Genomic DNA, 19056 nt, shown 5'->3' with positions numbered 1-19056 from the left:
ACATGCAACATGAATCATTTCAATTTTAGACATTAGTAGCACTAGAGATGTTATACCAGATTTCTAAAACCATCATAAACTACATTTGCAGGCACAAACAATCATTGTGTAAATATATTTCTGATGGTTCACATTTACAACTGCAAAGTCCCTCACCATCTCAATCTTGGTCAGTTTTTATTTAATTCACTTGAAAAGTGTTGGTTCATTCTGCAGAATGTCTGAGTATACTGTACAACATGTTCATCTCTGTATTCGACAGACACCAAAAAACAGAGATCCTATTAAAAATACTATTTAATTAGGATTCTCATTCTTAATTCCATGCCAAAACAGGGTTATGAGAACCATAGAATAAGAATGGGTAGTAATTAAAAACTGAGTTCTTATTTTAACAATTAATATTATACTACTACATACAGTGCTGTGAAAAAGTATTTGCCCCCTTTCCAATTTTACTGAATGTTATCAGGTCTTCAACCAAAACCTAATACACGATAAAGGGAACCTGAGTGAACAAATTACAACAATTACTTACTTATTTCATGAACAAAATTATGCTGCAACACTGAATGCCCCTCTGTGAAAAAGTAATTGCCCCCTTACACTCATTAACTGGTTGTGCCACCTTTAGCTGCAATGACTTCAACCAAACATTTCCTGTAGTTCTTGATCAGTCTCTCACGTCGCTGTGGAGGAATTTCGGCCCACTCTTCCATGCAGAACTGCTTTAATAACCTCTATGGGATCGGTGTCCCTAAACCGGGACGGTTGTTGCTAACGTGAGCTAATGTGACTAGAATGGCGTTGTAAACAACAGCCAACTTTCCAGGACATAGACATGTCTTATATGGGCAGGAAGCTTAAATTATTGTTAATCTAACTGCAGTGTCCAATTTACAGTAGCTATTACAGTAAAAAAAAATACCATGCTATTTATTGAGTGCACAACAACAAAACACTTATCACAGCAACTGGTTTGATACATTCACCTCTGAAGGTAAATAAATGTACTTACATTCAGTAATCTTGCTCTGATTTGTCATACTAAAGGTCCAAGAGATAAAATGTAGCATAGTTTTGTTTGATAAAGTCAATTTTTATATTAAAATGTTGGAACTGGGTTCTACAGTTTGAACCCCTGCTGCCTCTGGTGGCCAAAATCTAAATTACACCTAGACTCCTATGATTGACCGTTGGTGTAAGGTTCTTACTGTGGAATGCCTGGTTTGGTTTTTGCTAGGCATATACAGACCCGTGTCCTCCAAAAAGTTGACAAGTTTGCCAAAAAGCACCTGGAAGATCATCAAGACTCTTGGAAGCAGGGCCAGTCCTTGCTTTTCTGCCGCCCTAGGCGAGACCACAAAATGCTACCCCTCGCAAAATTAGAAGTCCCAGTATGCAAAATGTTAAATAAGTACATATATTTTTTGTTATTTGAAAACTCAGGTTCCCTTTTGGTTGAAGATCTGATAACATTCAGTATAAAAAAATATGCAAAAATAGAGAAACTCAGAAAGGGGGCAAATACTTTTTCACGACACTGTACATATAGTAGCTCTCTACCATAAAGATATCTCTGAATATAATGATATATAAGGCATTGTGTTGTAATTGCACTCAGGTATGTAAAGCAGCTAAATTTCAGACCTGCATTAAACCTGGAAAACAACACCCATGTGACACGTGAACAGGCATGTCTGTTGTCGTGCTATCATGTGTATGAACGACGGCCTCCACTTCCCTACCAGACCCATTTCACTGGGTCACACCATCATGCTAAATATACAACATGGTCTTTGGAGTTAAAAGCCTTTGATCCTCCTCCTCTCTCATTTCAAGTTTTTTCCTTTGATTTACATCACATTATATTGGGTTTTAGCTATAAGTATTGTTTCATCTTTGATGAATGTTAATGTACAACATAAGATGTTAATAATAGCCATTAGTGTACTGAAGCACTGTCGGTCTAAGACACTTCTCTGGAATGATACAGTGTTCCCATTATTCCAGTCATATAGGCCAAATCCCTCACCCTACCCATGTGCCCTTGCTCACTCCCCCCTGTGGATATAAAGAAGAACAGAGGATGTAGATATAAACAATATGATAGTAGTATCCCCAATAGGATCATAGGCGAAGTGCACTCATCCCCAGATTCTTTACACCTATCATGGCTGCATTTCATTCCAACTGACTAAGCAAACAATGGCAGGGGACAGAGACCAACTTTTTTGTAATGAAATATAACCAGCCATGTCAGATCTGTAAGGAGGTAGCAAGTCATGGATAACCTAAGGAAAGGACAGAGGGATTGGGTTTGGAATCAGGCCATAGCCCCGCCCTGCCGGGGGTTCTCCACTCCGCTGGTTGTCACGGACACGTGATCTCAGTCCGTCTTCCAAACTTTGTTAAGGACCTTCACCACCTCCTCGTAGATTATGAAGACGATGGCTACGTCCATACACACCCTGCCCAGCCTGGGGACTGTACCCTTATAGAACCTGGGGAGAAAGGAAATAATGAAGGAAGGAGGCAAAGAGCAGACACAGGATCAATACAATTATGTCTACTACAAATCGATGAAAATGAGACTGGAGGTCAAAGTTGGTGTGTACAGAGACACTTACGCTTTAGGTCCCTCATGCTTCATGATCTTGACGGCACAGTCCAGGGTGCTTTTGTACTTGTGAGCCTCCAGACCCTGTTAGTAGAGAGAGGGACGGGGTTTAACTAACAAAACGATAGTATAGTAAAAAGTATAGTAAAAGAGATTCAATTCACTGCATGTGACCAGGTCATTAATAATGGTGGTCTACCTGCATCCTGGTTTTGATGACATCCAGAGGAGTGTTTCCAAACACACTGACAGCTCCAGCGAAGGCTCCGAATGCTCCCGTGACCAGAGGGTTAATGGCCTTGTTAGGATCTTCACCTAGGGAACAGAGAGAGACAGAGCAGTGAGACACTCTGGATAAACACACACACACACACAGGTAAACAACACACACACACAGGTAAACAACACACACACAGGTAAACAACACACACACACAGGAGAGAAGGGTTCAAACTCAGTCGATCACACAAACCTTTGTACCAGTTCCTTAGAGATGTCATGACGTAGAAGCGGATGGCCTGGTTGGATCCCTGTTTCAGTACCGTGGCTGTCAGACCCTGGTACGTCCCCCTCAGACCTGGAGGAGACATAGCACAACACGACACCATAACACATCAACACACAGGTCGGACTGCCTTCTGAGAATTCGTAGGCGAGCAAGTAAAACTACACTGCCATCCGTTCTATTGGCAAACATGCAATCATTGGAAAATAAAATTGATGACCTACGAGCAAGATTAAACTACCAATGGGACATTAAACTGTAATATCTGATGTTTCACCGAGTCGTGGCTGAACGACGACATGAACATCATACAGCTGGTGGGTTTTACACTGTATCGGCAGGATAGAACAGCAGCCTCTGGTAAGACAAGGGGCAGCTGCCTACGTATATTTTTAAACAACAGCTTTTGCACAATATCTAAGGAAGTCTCAAGGTTTTGCTCGCCTGAGGTAGAGTATCTCATGATAAGCTGTAGACCACACGATCTACCTAGAGAGTTTATCTGTATTTTTCGCAGCTGTCTGCATACCACCACAGACCGATGCTGGCACTAAGACCGCACTCAATGAGCTGTATACCGCCATAAGCAAACAGGAAAACGCTCATCCAGGTGGCGCTCCTAGTGGCCGGGGACTTTAATGCAGGGAAACCTAAATCCATTTTACCAAATTTCCACCAGCATGTTAAATGTGCAGCCAGAGGAATAAAATAAATTAAAATAAATAAATAATAAACTCTAGACCACCTTCACTCCACACACAGAGACGAGTACAAAGCTCTCCCTCACCCTCCATTTGGCAAATCTGACCGTAATTCTATCCTCCTGATTCCTGCTTACAAGCTAAAATTAAAGCAGGAAGCACCAGTGGTCGGATGAAGCAGATGCTAAGATAAAGGACGGTTTTGCTAGCACAGGCTGGAATATGTTCCGCGATTCTTCCGATGGCATTGAGGATTCGATGGCATTGAGGATTCAGTCACTCGCTTCATCAATAAGTGCATTGATGACGTCGTCCCCACAGTGCCTGTACGTACATGCCCCAACCAGAAGCCATGGATTACAGGCAACATCCGCACTGAGCTAAAGAGTAGAGATGCCGATTTCAAGGAGCGGGACTCTAACCCGGAAGCATATAAGAAATCCCGCTATGCCCTCAGACGAACCATCAAAAAGGCAAAGCGTCAATACAGGACTAAGATCGAATCATACTACACTGGCTCCAACGCTCATGGCAGGGCTTGCAGACTATTACAGACTACAAAGGGAAGCACAGCAGAGACCTGCCCAGTGACACGAGCCTACCAGATGAGCTAAACTACTTCTATGCTCGCTTCGAGGCAAGTAACACTGAAACATGCATGAGAGCATCAGCTGTTTCCGGACGACTGTGTGATCATGCTCTCCGCAGCCAATGTGTATAAGACGTTAAACAGGTCAACATTCACAAGGCCAGATGGATTACCAGGACGTGTACTCAGAGCATGCACTGACATGCTCTGAGTACTGACATTTTCCACCTCTCCCTCTTCGAGTCTGTAATACCAACATGTTTCAAGCAGACCACCATAGTGCCTGTGCCCAAGAACACTAAGGTAACCTGCCTAAACAACAACCGACCCGTAGCACTCACGTCTGTAGCCATGAAGTGCTTCGAAAGGCTGGTCATGGCTCATATCAACACCATTATCCCAGAAACCCTAGACCCAATCAATTTGCATACCGCCCTAACAGATCCACAGGTGATGCAATCTCTATTGCACTCCACGCTGCCCTCACCCACCTAGATAAGAGCAATACCTATGTGAGAATGCTGTTAATTGACTACAGCTCAGCGTTCAACACCATAGTCCCCTCCAAGCTTGTCACCAAGTTTAGGACCCTGGGACTGAACACCTCCTTCTGCAACTGGATCCTGGACTTCCTGACGGGTCGACAACAACACAGCTGCCACGCTGATCCTCAACATGGGGGCCCCACAGGGGTGTGTGCTTAGTGCCCTTCTTTACTCCCTGTTCACCCACAACTGTGTGGCCAAGTTCGACTCCAACACTTATCAAGTTTGCTAAGGAGACAACAGTGATAGGCCTGATCACCGGCGATGATGAGACAGCCTACAGGGTGGTCGTCAGTGACCTGGCAGTGTGGTTCCAGGATAACAACCTCTTCCTCAACGTCAGTAATACCAAGGAGCTGATTGAGGACTACAGCAAAGGGGGGGAGGGGGGAAATCGGCAGGGCTGTAATGGAGCGGGTCAAGAGTTTAAAATGGTCCACACACACTCGCAGTCGTGACGAACCCCTCAAGAGGTTGAAAAGATTTGTCATGGGCACTCAAATCCTCAACAAGTTCTAGAGCTGCACCATTGAAAGCATCTTGACTGGCTGCATCACTGCTTGGTACGGCAACTGCAACACCCACGATCGCATGGCGCTACAGAGGATGGTGCGGACCGCCCAGTACATCACTGGAGCCGAGCTCCCTACCATCCAGGACCTCTATATCAGGCGGTGTGAAAGGAATGCCCAGATTATTATTTTTTATACTTCGGCTACCCAAGCCATAGACTGTTCTATTTGGTTCCGTAAGGCAAGCGGTACCAGAGCATCAAGTCTGACACCAACAGGCTCCTGAACAGCTTCTATCCCCAAACCATAAGACAGCTAAATGGCTAACAAAATGGCTATACGGACTATCTGCATTGATCCTTTTATTTTTACACTGACTCTGCACACGCACAGGACTCTACATACTCACTCACACATTGACACTCCAACATACAGTCTCTTTCAACAGCTGCATGATGGGTATGTAGACACCACACCCTCTCTTCTTTCTGTGGTTCAGGTGGCAGCAATGTTCCCTCAAAAAAAAAATAGGCACTGAGCACAAACTTGAATGTGAAAATTCTGTGCAACTTCCAGCGCGCGTTTACTGTGAACACTGAGGCTGTACCCGCTTTAAGTTACAGTTTTAACAGTGGCCAAGTAGGCTCCTGTGGCTATTTGATAATAATGTAGGCATACCAGAGTAGCCTATCATAAAAACAATGGAGAAAATACATCCCATAACATTTTAACATGGAAATAGCTGTTATCATTCAACCTACAGTAGGAGCCAATGTGTGGTGTTCAATGTGGCCGTGAGACTTTTGAAAAAAAAAAAAAAACATGCAGGGCTTGACATTAAACTGTTTATCCACTATCCTTCAGACAAGGAGACTAAAAATGTTGTTTGACGCAAGAAACTACTTTACAAATTTAAATGCATTATTATTTCCATGCCACTATTACAGAGAATCAGACAAATTATGCTACCTTCTGCCTATTGGCTACTGAGCTTATTCAAGCCTGTCTCAAAATACAACACTGCCCCTTTTAAAGACCAAAAAAAGCTCTTAACCTGACTCACTTTTCAAAGATGTCGTGCTCCCATATTGCTGACTACAAATTATCTATAACTGGACTAATAACTCACTAACTAGAGGATATGAACAAAATGTGCACACATGGCTACATGTAGCTCTTGCTTTGATCTCAAAACAAGCTCATCTACTCATGACTGCTCATGCTGTAAACACAGTCCAGTTTAAAGTAAATTGCACAGATCCATATATGGCAATGGTTTAATTGCACAGATCCATATATGGCAATGGTCTAATTGCATAGAGGCCTACTGCAGCTCGGATTGTTTATGCCGCACCGGTCTGTTTAGAGTACGGGCTGAGTCGTGCATGTCAATGCAATAGAATATTGTTTGTTTTGTTTTGGTATGGTATGTTGCATTGAAAGTGGCTAATATTGCGTTGATTTAATCACAATTGCCACAGTAAAGGGAAACATTGATAGGGTTAACAGGGAAAACTCTAGAACAGTGGTCACAAACCTTTTCTGAGTCAAGATCACTTTGAGTCAAAACGCAAGCAGAGATCTACCGCTCAGATTTATTTTGAAACATGACTTAAAAAAACGTAAGCCTGTGCATCATTAACCAATTAAAAACAGTACTGTAGCAATGAGGTTTGTGCAGTAAGCTATAGGTCCAATACATTGTCACCACATATTGGCTTTGCTTGAATTGCCCTGCCAATGCATTGCTGTTCGGGCCATTTTTTGGAGGTAGGCTATATGATCACACCGGTAATAGATCCTTTGTTGTATTACTTGTGAGTCACAGCTGAGTGAGCATACATTTAAATGATTCGCTTTTTATTTTACTGGGCTGATGGTGCCTGCATCTAATGGTCAGTCTCAGTAGAGAGAGAGAGAGAGAGCAGCAGACTGAGGGTCTGCCTCTCAACATCTCTCCGCTGACACTGACCAAAAAGGGAAACAGTCTTCCAGCTGATGGCGAGACTCGAGTCGCACCACATCATTTTTTACCTCATGCACAAATTCAAGTTGTTACTCCTATGAACAGAGGAAGTGAAATATTCCTTGAGCCGCTAATAATAACAACACATGCCTATAGATACATTTTCCTACTCATGCATTACTGCTGCAGTGCTCGTTGTAGCGCTGAGTTGAAATAGGAAGAACGCACATTTTATGGCTTATAAAATTGTTGAATACAAAGTGTTGACAGTGCTGAATAAGAATTTAAACATGAATACACTCATAAAAACAGCAGCTCTTTGCTGTATTCGTTGACAGTCTCTCTCTAGTCATGGTTTTAAACGTTTTGAAATCTCACAGTATCAACTTTGCTGTAGCCTTTCATGCCTGCTACGTCACTGCAGACACAGTAATCTGAGATTACCAGCGGTAGGCCTATAGAGCACTTGAATAGCTCTCCGGAGCCGCCGGGAAGGCAGAGTTTGTACCTTCAGACACTTGAAATCGTTCAAAATGGAAACAGTTCACCTGATTCAGGTGCGCGTACAGACAACAGCCCCAGACAACAAAAAGAAATAGGAACAAGGCTTTATGGTTGGGTTTTTAACAGAAATGTTTGCCGATCGAGTAGGAATGCCTTGGAGATCGACCGGTTGGTGACCACTGCTCTAGAAAGTTGAGCGTAGTTCAATCTCGTGCTTCTCTCTGTGGGCTGATATTTATTCTGTGCAGCAGTCCTGGGGGAGCTGCGAGGCAGTCTCGGGGGAACATTGGGTGGCAGTAAACTCACAGTGTCTGTCTCCCTTCCCTACCTTCTGTTCTGACGATCTCCCTGACTCCATGGAAGAATCCCCGGTACTTTGGGTTGGCTGACGATTGGTCATGGATAAACTTTACCTGAAATGACAAGAGGACGACACAGATTCAAATTATATGCAGACCTTTGTTTTTCAAACTAGTAACGTCACACGTCACACACCGACACATGCAGATAACGGTTTAAGATTTCCTTAAGTCGTTTAAGACACACACACCTTGACCGTCTCCATGGGGCAGACCACCACCACAGCCTCAGCCACTCCAGCTCCCAGCCCACAGAGAAGACCCCGGGTACTGTCCAGCTTCCCACTCTCATCACGCATCTTATTACTGAGGAACTCAAACACACCAAACCTGATAGAGAGAGAGGATGTCAGGGACATATTAAAAATGGAACGAGACAGAGGATGAGGCAGAGAGATGGACAGTGTGTGGTGTGATGTGTGTGTACCTGACAGCTGCTTTGGGTATGGAGCCATAGAGCAATGAGCTGAGCCCTCTGTACAGACCCCTCACCCCATAACCATCTACCGTCTGCTTCACACAGTCAACTACAGGGAGGGTAAGGAAGAGATGGAGAGAGAATCAGAGTGAGAGAGGACACAAAACATACACAGTCAACTGCAGATATTTCAAATCACTGAGTTGTTTTTTTGCATGGTGTTTCGTGCATGTTACCTGTGGAACATTCAACGTTATTTTAACAAATTACTTAGTGCATTGTACGGGTACAGGAAACTGTTAGTGAGAGTCATGGTGCTAGCAGCTACAGTTAAGTCCAGGAGAGTGAACTCTCAGTACTGACTGACTAACATGTTGTTTCAGACAGACTCCAGGCCAAAGTCCAGTGACTCTGAACATACAGATAACACGGCTAGGCTGAACAAACACACACAGGAAGCTCTGAAGTTCTCAGGAAAGGGGCTGGCACTCACTAGCAGTGTAGTGGTGTGGGGACTGTGCTTTGGCAAAGTGGGTCTGGTTATATCCTGCCTGGTTGGCCCTGTCCGGGGGTATAGTCGGACAGGGCCACAGTGTCTCCCGACCCCTCCTGTCTCAGCCTTCAGTAATTATGCTGCAATAGTTTGTGTCGAGGGGCTGGGGTCAGTCTGTTATATCTGGAGTATTTCTCCTGTCTTATCCAGTGTGAATTTAAGAGCTCTCTCTCTCAAAAGCCAACTGACATTTACTCCTGAGATGCTGACCTGTTGCACCCTCTACCACACTGTGATTATTATTATTATTATTATTATTATTATTTGACCCTGCTGGTCATCTATGAATGTTTGAACATTTTGGCCATGTACTGTTATAATCTCCACCCGGCACAGCCAGAAGAGGACTGGCCACCCCTCAGAGCCTGGTTCCTCTCTATGTCTCTTCCTAGGTTCCTGTCTTTCTAGGGAGTTGTTCCTAGCCACTGTGCTTCTACATCTGCATTGCTTGCCGTTTGGGGTTTTAGGCTGGATTTCTGTACAGGACTTTGTGACATCGGCTGATGTAAAAAGGGCTTTATAAATACATTTGATTGATAGAGCCGCTGTTTTAATACACAAACATTTCCACTTTGGACCTCTCCTATTGAGTTACAGATCCCTTGCTCAAGGCTTTTTATTAATCTGACATGTAAGGCCTACTGTAAGGCCTCATGCAAACAGCTGCTGACACCCACACAGTATTCAAGAGCATGTTGTGTCTCAATATGGTCTAAGCTACAAAATATGCAAATATGCAAATAATCTAAGTTAATGTGTTTTCAATAAATTATTAAACAGTTTGACAACCCAGTTTTTTTAGCTTTTAAATCATATCAAACTCAACCGTTTATCTTTTCCAGTGATGAAGACATGGATGTCTCATGGTAGGGTGGGCTATGCAAAATGGGTCAACTGAATGTTTTGGCATTCAGGTCCAAAAAGTCACTTTGACCTTCTTCCATGGGTAAACATGTATGGAAAGTTTTTGTTTAAAACAAATGGGATGCTGTCAAAAAAAACTAATATTTCCCTCTCCTGTTTAGGAGCAACTGTTGGCAAGCTGTATCAATGCACCAGGTCTGAAACCAAGAGGGTCCTTAACAGCTTCTACCCCCAAGCCATGAGAGTGCTAAACAAGATAGCTAATCAAACGGCTACCAGGACTACCTGCATTGACCCTTTTTTGAACTAACTCTATGCACACACACTGGACTCTACCCACGCATACTAAACTGACACCCCAACACACACACTACATACGCCCACACATAACATGTGCACACATGCATACGGACGCCACACACACACGCTTTAACACTCACCACTCACTGCTACTGTCTATCTAGTCACTTTACCCCTACTATGTACAGTACCAGGCAAAAGTTTGGACACACCTACTCATTCAAGAGTTTCTTTATTTGTACTATTTTCTACATTATAGAATAATAGTGAAGACATCAAAGCTATGAAATAACACATTTGGAATCATGTAGTAATCAAACAAGTGTTAAACAAATCAAAATATACTACAATATTCTGCAGCGATACGCCATCCCATCTAGTTTGCGCTCAGTGGGACAATCATTTATTTTTCAACAGGACAATGACTCAACACACCTCCAGGCTGTGTAAGGGCTATTTGACCAAGAAGGAGAGTGATGGGGTGCTGCATCAGATGACCTGGCCTCCACAATCACCCGACTTCATCCCAATTGAGATGGTTTGGGATGAGTTGTACCGCAGAGTGAAGGAAAAGCAGCCAACAAGTGCTTAGCATATGTGGGAACTCCATCAAGACTGTTGGAAAGCATTCCTCATGATGCTGGTTGAGAGAATGCAAAGAGTGTGCAAAGTTGTCATCAAGGCACTTTAAAGAATCTAAAATCTATTTTGATTTGTTTAACACATTTTTGGTTACTACATTATTCCATATGTGTTATTTCATAGTTTTGATGTCTTCACTATTATTCTACAATGTCAAAAATAGTAAAAATAAAGAAAGACCCTTGAATGAGTAGGTGTGTCCTAACTTTTGACTGGTACTGTACATACTACCTCAATTACCTTGTACCCATGCACATCGACTCGGTACTGGAACTCCCTGTATATAGCCAAATTATTTTTACTTATTATTTTTTATTCATTGAATTTATTCCTCATGTCACTTTCTATTTAAATTAATACAATCTTTAACTCTGCATTGTTGGAAAAGGGCCCGTAAGTACGCATTTCACTGTTAGTCTACACCTGTTGAAGCATGTAGCATGTGACAAATAACATTTCATTTGAGATACCCACCAATGCCTTTATATCTGGGAGGGTTGGCCTTCTCATCCAACTGCAGCTGAGTCTTCACATACTCTGTAGGGAATGTAATACAGATCTCTATTCCTCCAGCAATACCACCTAGAGAGAGAAAGGGAGAGACAGAAAAGTTATGGTCGTTAGGCTGATCTCTATACCCCCTGCTCCATCTGGAACAACAGACAAGTTCAGTTAAAGGCTTGTGTCTTCTCTGCTGGCTGAATAGATGCCATCATTGTATGTATAACGTGTTATTACTACATTCACAAATAAAATATTTTAAAATATAATAAAGTATCAGTGTCTCAAAAAAATAAATAAACGGATTTAATTAAGAGAACTTTTCTCTGTAACTGTAGTTTTATCGGTAACCTCCTGGTTCCACCTTAACAGCCGGAGCTCCACACATCTGCAGTTGAACGGCGAACAGGAAGAACGGCTCTGATTGGCTGAGCTGGGATTCTGCCCACAGGATACGCCCCTCTGCTCTGGTCAGTGGGGGTGTGATTCCACTGACAGAGAGGTAAGACGTCAGCATGTTTCAGTTCGGAACTCAGCTAGCCGAACGAGTGTGCTCGCATATTCCCTTAAAATATCTTTGCTTGAAAAACGAGAAAAAGTACTGTTTGTCCATTTTGAGACGCCGTAGCCAGTATACACTTCCTCAATGTGTAACTACTCTAAGAGAACTCAAGACATTTGTCATTAATTTTGACGTTTTTGCCGAATAGATCTTTCGCGCAGTTTTACATCCAACTAAGATGTTTGGTGAATGACAACGAGTCGTCTCTCGTTGAATGACAACAGACACTTTATTGAAGAATCCCTACTGTTGACCGATGAAGGGGCGTAGACTTCGGCTCCGAACTTCGGCTTGCCTCCAGAAAAAAAGTGGTGAGACCGAACAGCCGAAAAACCCTCACCAAAGGCCATACGAAAATGTCGTCATAACATATGCACTAACTCTACCGAACTGTTTCAGCTGAGAAGCATGTGGACGCCTCTCTCACACAGAGTCGTCATAAACCTATAGAGTTTGTTGCTGGCAAAAAACAAACTTTGGGTCAAGGGGCAACTCCATAAGAGCTGAGCAAACTGTCTTCCAAGTTCTCAAACAGTTATGTGACAACATAGCGTGCTCAAGCACTGATCTCTAACCAGTTAACTGAACAATCCCCATTGAAAATCTGTTAGATTTGAAGTGGGGAAAGCGGACCCTAATGTGTGTGTGGGAAACGTCCTGGTTGAGTTCAAACATCAACCCCATGCTGATGCTTGGAAAGAGACATTTGTTGAGGCTCTGGACTTCAGCATGCCTTTCACCTCTACACACAAGCATGCAGGGCAGTCAGTCCCACACAGGAATAGTCATGCAACACTTCATTATCCACAAGCACACACACAATTAGTCCCTCTTAGTAGCGGTGTGTGGGTAAAAATAAAAAATAAATCACTGGGGAAGCCAAGCCCCCCCCCCCCCCAAAGCCATTTTACAACCTACACTACATGACAAAATATGTGGACACCTGCTCGCCGGACATCTCATTCCATTATCATGGGCATTAATATGGAGTTGTTTCCCCTTTTGCTGCTATAACAGCCTCCACTCTTCTGGAAGGCTTTCCACTAGATGTTGGAACATTGCTGCAGGGACTTGCTTCCATTCAGCCACAAGAGCATTAGTGAGGTCGGGCACTGATGTTGGGCGATTAGGCCTGGCTTGCAGTTGGCGTTCCAATTCATCCCAAAAGTGTTTGATAAGGATGAGGTCAGAGCTCTGTGTAGCCCAGTCAAGTTCTTCCACACCGATCTCAACAAACCATTTCTGTATGGACCTCGCTTTGTGCACAGTGGCATTGTCATGCTGAAACAGGAAAGGGCCTTCCCCAAACTGTTGCCACAGAGTTGGAAGCACAGAATCATCTAGAATGTCATTGTATGCTGTAGCGTTAAGATTTGCCTTCACTGGAACTAAGGGGCCTAGCCCGAACCATGAACAAACAGCCCCAGACCATTATTACTCCTCCACCAAACTTGGCAGTTGGCACTATGCATTGGGGCAGGTAGCGTTCCCATGGCGTTTGCCAATCCCAGATTCGTCCGTCAGACTGCCAGATGGTGAAGCGTGATTCGTCACTCCAGAGAGCGCGCTTCCACTGCTCCAGAGTCCAATGGCGGCGAGCTTTACACCACTCCAGCCAACGCTTGGCATTGCGCATGGTGATCTTAGGCTTGTGTGCGGCTGCTTGGCCATGGAAACCCATTTTATAACGGTCCAGAGGAACAGTTCTTGTGCCGACGTTACTTTCAGAAGCAATTTGGAACTCGGTAGTGAGTGTTGCAACCGAGGACAGGCTATTCGTACATGCGTCACCATTCGGCAGTACCATTCTGTGAGCTTGTGTGGCCTACCACTTCGCGGCTGAGCCATTGTTGCTCCTAGACATTTCCACTTCACAATAACTGACTTGTTGGAAAGGTGGCATCCTATTAAGGTGCCAAGTTGAAAGTCACGGAGCTCTTCAGTAAGGACATTCTGCTGGCAATGTTTGTCTATGGAGATTGCATGGCGGTGTCCTCGATTTTTATACACCTGTCAGCAACGGGTGTGGCTGAAATAGCTGAATCCTCTCATTTGAAGGGGTGTCCACATACTTTTGCATATATAGTGTATGTGTTGAGATACTTGCGTTGTTTGCTCTATAACCTGTTAGTTCCTATGCCTTGCGACCGTGATATATAGGCCTAAGGCCAAGGAAATAAGATACAGTGTTAGAATAAATTCAACCAGTTTCATCACAAAACTGGAGCGCAACCTCTGTCCGTTGAAGTCCACAAAGCATATTGCATGTAACAAATAGTTACATGACCTACAGCATCCTAACCTTAGACATCCAGATTGCCTCCCACAATTTTCAAATGTTCCGGCTTAACAAGTCTGCATGTAACAGAAAACTTTAGTTTGGCATAGAGGAACTACGTCACTACCTTATCCGCTTGAATAAAAAACAAAATAGTAGCTAGCAAGATGGAGATGAGTGGTTCTTTTTAATGAGTGCATTTCTGAAGTGGCTAGTTTGCATAAACTAGCTTCACCTAAAAACCACTTCAAAGTTTCTCCTGCAAACTTTGGTTTCGAATCACAACGTTCTGGCATGTCTACCTCGTGATTTGTTGGGAGAGTTGTCTGTCTGAAGAGGGCCCACCCCAGAATTCTTTTTCTTCCCCTTATCAAAAAGCTGCCTAAAGAGTCAGGTTTTTTTCCACTAGTAGGCTCATGTTCATTATCTTGTTATTACACAGTAGGCTAGAAATTCTGTCCAGTGCCCGGCTCTTCCTGTCATACCGTTAGATATTTTATAATTAGACATGTCTAATTGTTTCCTCATACCAGGCCAGTCATTCATTCCCTACTCTACTATTCTAAGGAAGCAGGTGTCAGCTGAATTATAAAAAGGCACACAACCTGCGAGATAAGGCGCAAGCCAAACGACTGCATGTTTCGCCAGGTATAACTTCATCTGGGTAGATAAGGGTGTGTTGAGTGCCATAGTAATGCTCAACAACATTACTAATTCATTGAATGGCATTTATAGCACCCTTTGTAAGGTCTCAAAGTACTTTGCATTCTATGGGGGGGGTAATCAAGTTAAAAAAAGTGGACTAAAGAGTGAACATTGAAGAAAAAGTATAACACCCCCCCCCTCCCCGCCAGCATGCGCCCCTGGTCTGGTGAAAGGGTGTTGTAAACCAGCTGCATGTGTGCCGTGTGTGAAGCAGTGTGTCTGTGCAGGAGTGTGTGTGTGTGTGTGTGTGTGTGTGTGTGTGTGTGTGTGTGTGTGTGTGTGTGTGTGTGTGTGTGTGTGTGTACAGGAGTGTGTGTGCTCTCTGAACTGCAGAAGTGTGTGCAGTTTATGCTGTGTCATCATGGCTCATGGATTCAGGCACACAGCACTGTGCTGCACTGCAGGCCTCAGCCCCCTGTCAAGCACTCACACTATTGGGTGAATCTCACTGGTAGTGTAAAAGGTTTCCTGTCATCTCCTTTCCTTTATCTGGTTTGATTGTGAACACTTCCTGGTAGACATCCATCATATTGCTCTCATCTATCCTGTGAGCAAATGAGTAGGCCCCGATAGCTTACAATTTACTCCAGGTGAAAGCGTAGTTGACACACAAAGATAGGCTGATAGACATGGGAAAAAAGGCCTGAAAAATGTGCCAGAGAACTGAGACAGACAAATGGTTTCTATCACCTGATATGAGTGGATATTTCTAGTATATCAAGGAATTGGAATGGATCAGTGTTCACTTGTTACTCTTGCAAGAAGCAAGATACAGAAGCAATTTACGCAACACCTGAGTTATCAACCATGAATGCCCTCAATAATGCGGCACCATGTACTGTCCCAAAAGAGACAAACTAAGTAGTGCAACTGCATTCATGGATGCACGTGCAGCAACGGTTCCATCTAAGGACCTTACTCGTCAGGCTCGTAAGCCTTGACAAGCCTTACTATGGCTACAAATCTCTACACAGCTGTGGAACACAAGGACATGGTTGGCTTGGATTTTGTACCTCTGTAGCCTAGCTTTACAGTGTCCGGCACATCCCACTCAGCCCGCTGTACTGCGAGAGGAGTCTGCCAAACTCCCATTCATAAGCCATGATAACCACACTCTGCTGGACTAAGGGAAAGGGGCCTTTGGTATGATCATGGGGTCAGGAATTACCAGAGAAAAGGACCATGACACCATCTAATTAACTCTACACACCCTGGAACTGACGACCAGAGCAAAGCATGTGTCCTTGTCGAACAGGAGTGATCCGTCTTGAAACCCAGACAAAAAATGACCATGATTTGGAGGATTTTCACAAAATGTTAATCATAGAATGGTCCTTTGGAGGAAGGATTGTTGACACATTTTAATCTAACAGCATAATTGAGAAATAACCTAAGTTATTAACCTAAGTTTTAGCCATACCAAAGCCTCCATAATATTTTGTGTAGATGCTACAAGGCAAAAAAGATTGTCATATGAAGCTTTACGGCTTGCTCTGTAATAGTAGTAGTAGTTCTTACATTAATTTGAATGTTTCAAAATACAAAAACATGAATATTGAAAATAAACCATAATTGAGTCAGCAAATGTTTCAATACATTGTCATAGTAGGCAATGTAACCAATCACAGCCCTCCTTTTACTTATATCATTGCCGACTCTGGAACTTTAATATGCCCATAGACCAGCGTTTCCCAAACTCGGTCATGGGGACCCATTTCGTTTTTTGCCCTAGCCCTACCCAGCTAATTAAAATAATCAAAGCTCGATGATTACTTGAATCAGCTGTGTAGTGCTAGGGCAAAAAACAAAATGTGCACCCCTTGGGGTCCCCAGGACCGAGTTTGGGAAACGCTGCCAAAAAGTATATTATGTTCAACAATATATTTTAGAAAATTGCCAAGTCAAACATTTTATATATTCATGTTTATTTTACAATACTAATACATTTATGTCAGAACATTTCTATTGAAATCAGTATACTTCTCATATTTCAGAGCAAGCGGTAAAGCTTCATATGACACACATTTTAGCTTTGTTGCGCCAACATGGAGTCTTAAAAGAGGCCTGGGTATGGCCAAACTGTAATAAATATAACTTTTATTAATTATTTATTATGCTTTTAGATACAAAATGTCAAATATATGTCAACAATCCGTCTTCCAAAGCACCATGCTATGGAATACATTTCGTTAAAATCCCCCAAATCATGGTATTTTTTGTCTGGGTTTCAAGAGGAATAACAGATCGCTCACACAGACACGTTGAATCAAAGGCTAAAAGGGCAAATTGATAGTTCAACAGATGCAGCCAGTCCTTCTGAACTATAGTCGAAATGAGGTGTGCACTTTGGGAGTGCCCAATTTGAAGACAATCCAGGCATAGACATTGCAAACAATTTTTCTTCTTCCAAACAATTAAATACAGTCTTGTATTCCTAAAGTCTCATATGCGTTCAATAATGATCATATTGCAGCTCCATGTGCACACACATACACACACCAGGCAGGCTGCAGATTCATGCCACTCCTCAAGTTCCACAGTGACAGTACATCACCCTCAAAGGGTGACTAGTTACTTTGGAATCACAAACTTCCCCATCAGTCACAAAAAACAAGGCATATGACCAGATACACAATATCTCATGCCAAAGCACATTGGATACTTACTTGCCACTGGTGTTGTTTTAGAGGCAGTTTGGACACCCTGTTAAGCACAGCACATAAATGTGTTGCTATACTGTGATCAAATGTGCATTACTCCCTAGCAACTGACACGTAGTTCATGAAGAAATTAAGAAAAAAGGCTGAATAGATTAGTAGACTTAAATAATTATTTACTACACTAACAAAGTTCACGTCAATGTTGCCTCCCATGGCAAGCTCTATACAGTAGGCAGGCAATAGTGTTGAAATATCTTGTTACAAAACAGACTGCCACTACAAAAGTAAAAAGAAAACCCTGTATAATATATTGTATTGTCACAGTGACACAGGTTACAACGTAACAAGGCGCTATAATGAACGCTGCCTGAATTGTGAAGCAATATCAGCAGCCTACACAAGGAAAGATGAATGAATGTATCCTTACCTGCTAGAATGGCTTTGCCAGGGTGGGTGAGTTTGGCTTTTCCTGCTGGGGGAGCGGCGGCGGCCAAACAGTGGGGTCTGTGGAATGGACTCACAAATGTGGGATTCCTGGACATGTTGGCAACAATCGGCCCCCAAAACAGCCTAGAACTTGTTCACTTCTAGGACGACACTCGTTATCCCTCCCGATCGTCAGCCTCCGTGCAATCCAGCACTTTGAGCACAAATTGCGCCTCGATCACACCTACAGCGTCTTGGTGTGCGATCACGTACAAAGGCGATGTTGATCATTGGAAACCGCCCAGCTCAAAAGCTAATGTGTCCTCCACTTTTGACAGTTGAAGTTCACTCATGCATTGCAAGTGTTTACAGGGCGGGGCTTTCACCCTTCCACCTAAAAAGAGAACGTCTCCATATTTTTCACAAACAAACCCGATTTAAGGTGGAACGGGAAATTCCCTCAGCTGCTTTGATTAGCCTAGTAGTTCACAGTGCCATAGTCCAGACAGAATAACTACAGCCTCCCCTAAAGAAATATATCAGTCAGTAGCCTAGTGTTATTCATAGCGGCCCCATAGCCCTTGTTGGCCTCAACCACCTTTATAAGGTAGACTTTATAAAAACAGTTTCGGACATTGACCTCTTCAAACAACCTGTACATTTCTTAGGGTGGCCTGGTATGTAGTTATAAACAAAAATATTCACCAATGTGACCCTCACATTGGGCTTTAAAATATATATATATTATTTAACTAGGAAAGTCAGTTACTCTTGAGGTTCAAGAGGTTACTCCGGCCAAACCCGGACCACACTGGGCCAATTGTGCGCCACCCTATGGGACTACAA

At 43.2% G+C, this 19056-nt stretch overlaps 1 protein-coding gene across 1 annotated transcript; it reads right to left on the bottom strand.

The window, feature by feature from the left end:
* Positions 1 to 1731: 1731 nt before the first annotated feature.
* LOC111961368 (tricarboxylate transport protein B, mitochondrial) lies at positions 1732 to 18563 on the bottom strand. Its single transcript, XM_023983574.2, has 9 exons — positions 18212 to 18563; positions 11553 to 11660; positions 8729 to 8828; positions 8493 to 8631; positions 8271 to 8355; positions 3093 to 3197; positions 2820 to 2935; positions 2631 to 2704; positions 1732 to 2504 (listed from the first exon to the last, which is right to left on the bottom strand). The coding sequence occupies exons 1-9, from the start codon at positions 18324 to 18326 to the stop codon at positions 2390 to 2392; spliced, it is 957 nt and encodes a 318-aa protein (XP_023839342.1). The 5' UTR covers positions 18327 to 18563; the 3' UTR covers positions 1732 to 2389.
* Between the last annotated feature and the right edge of the window lie 493 nt (positions 18564 to 19056).

Source organism: Salvelinus sp. IW2-2015, linkage group LG4q.1:29, assembly GCF_002910315.2.
Source record: "Salvelinus sp. IW2-2015 linkage group LG4q.1:29, ASM291031v2, whole genome shotgun sequence".
NCBI classification, from domain to species: Eukaryota; Metazoa; Chordata; class Actinopteri; order Salmoniformes; family Salmonidae; genus Salvelinus; species Salvelinus sp. IW2-2015.
Note: the sequence above shows the minus strand (reverse complement) of the source record. Positions and strands in the feature narration are given on the sequence as shown.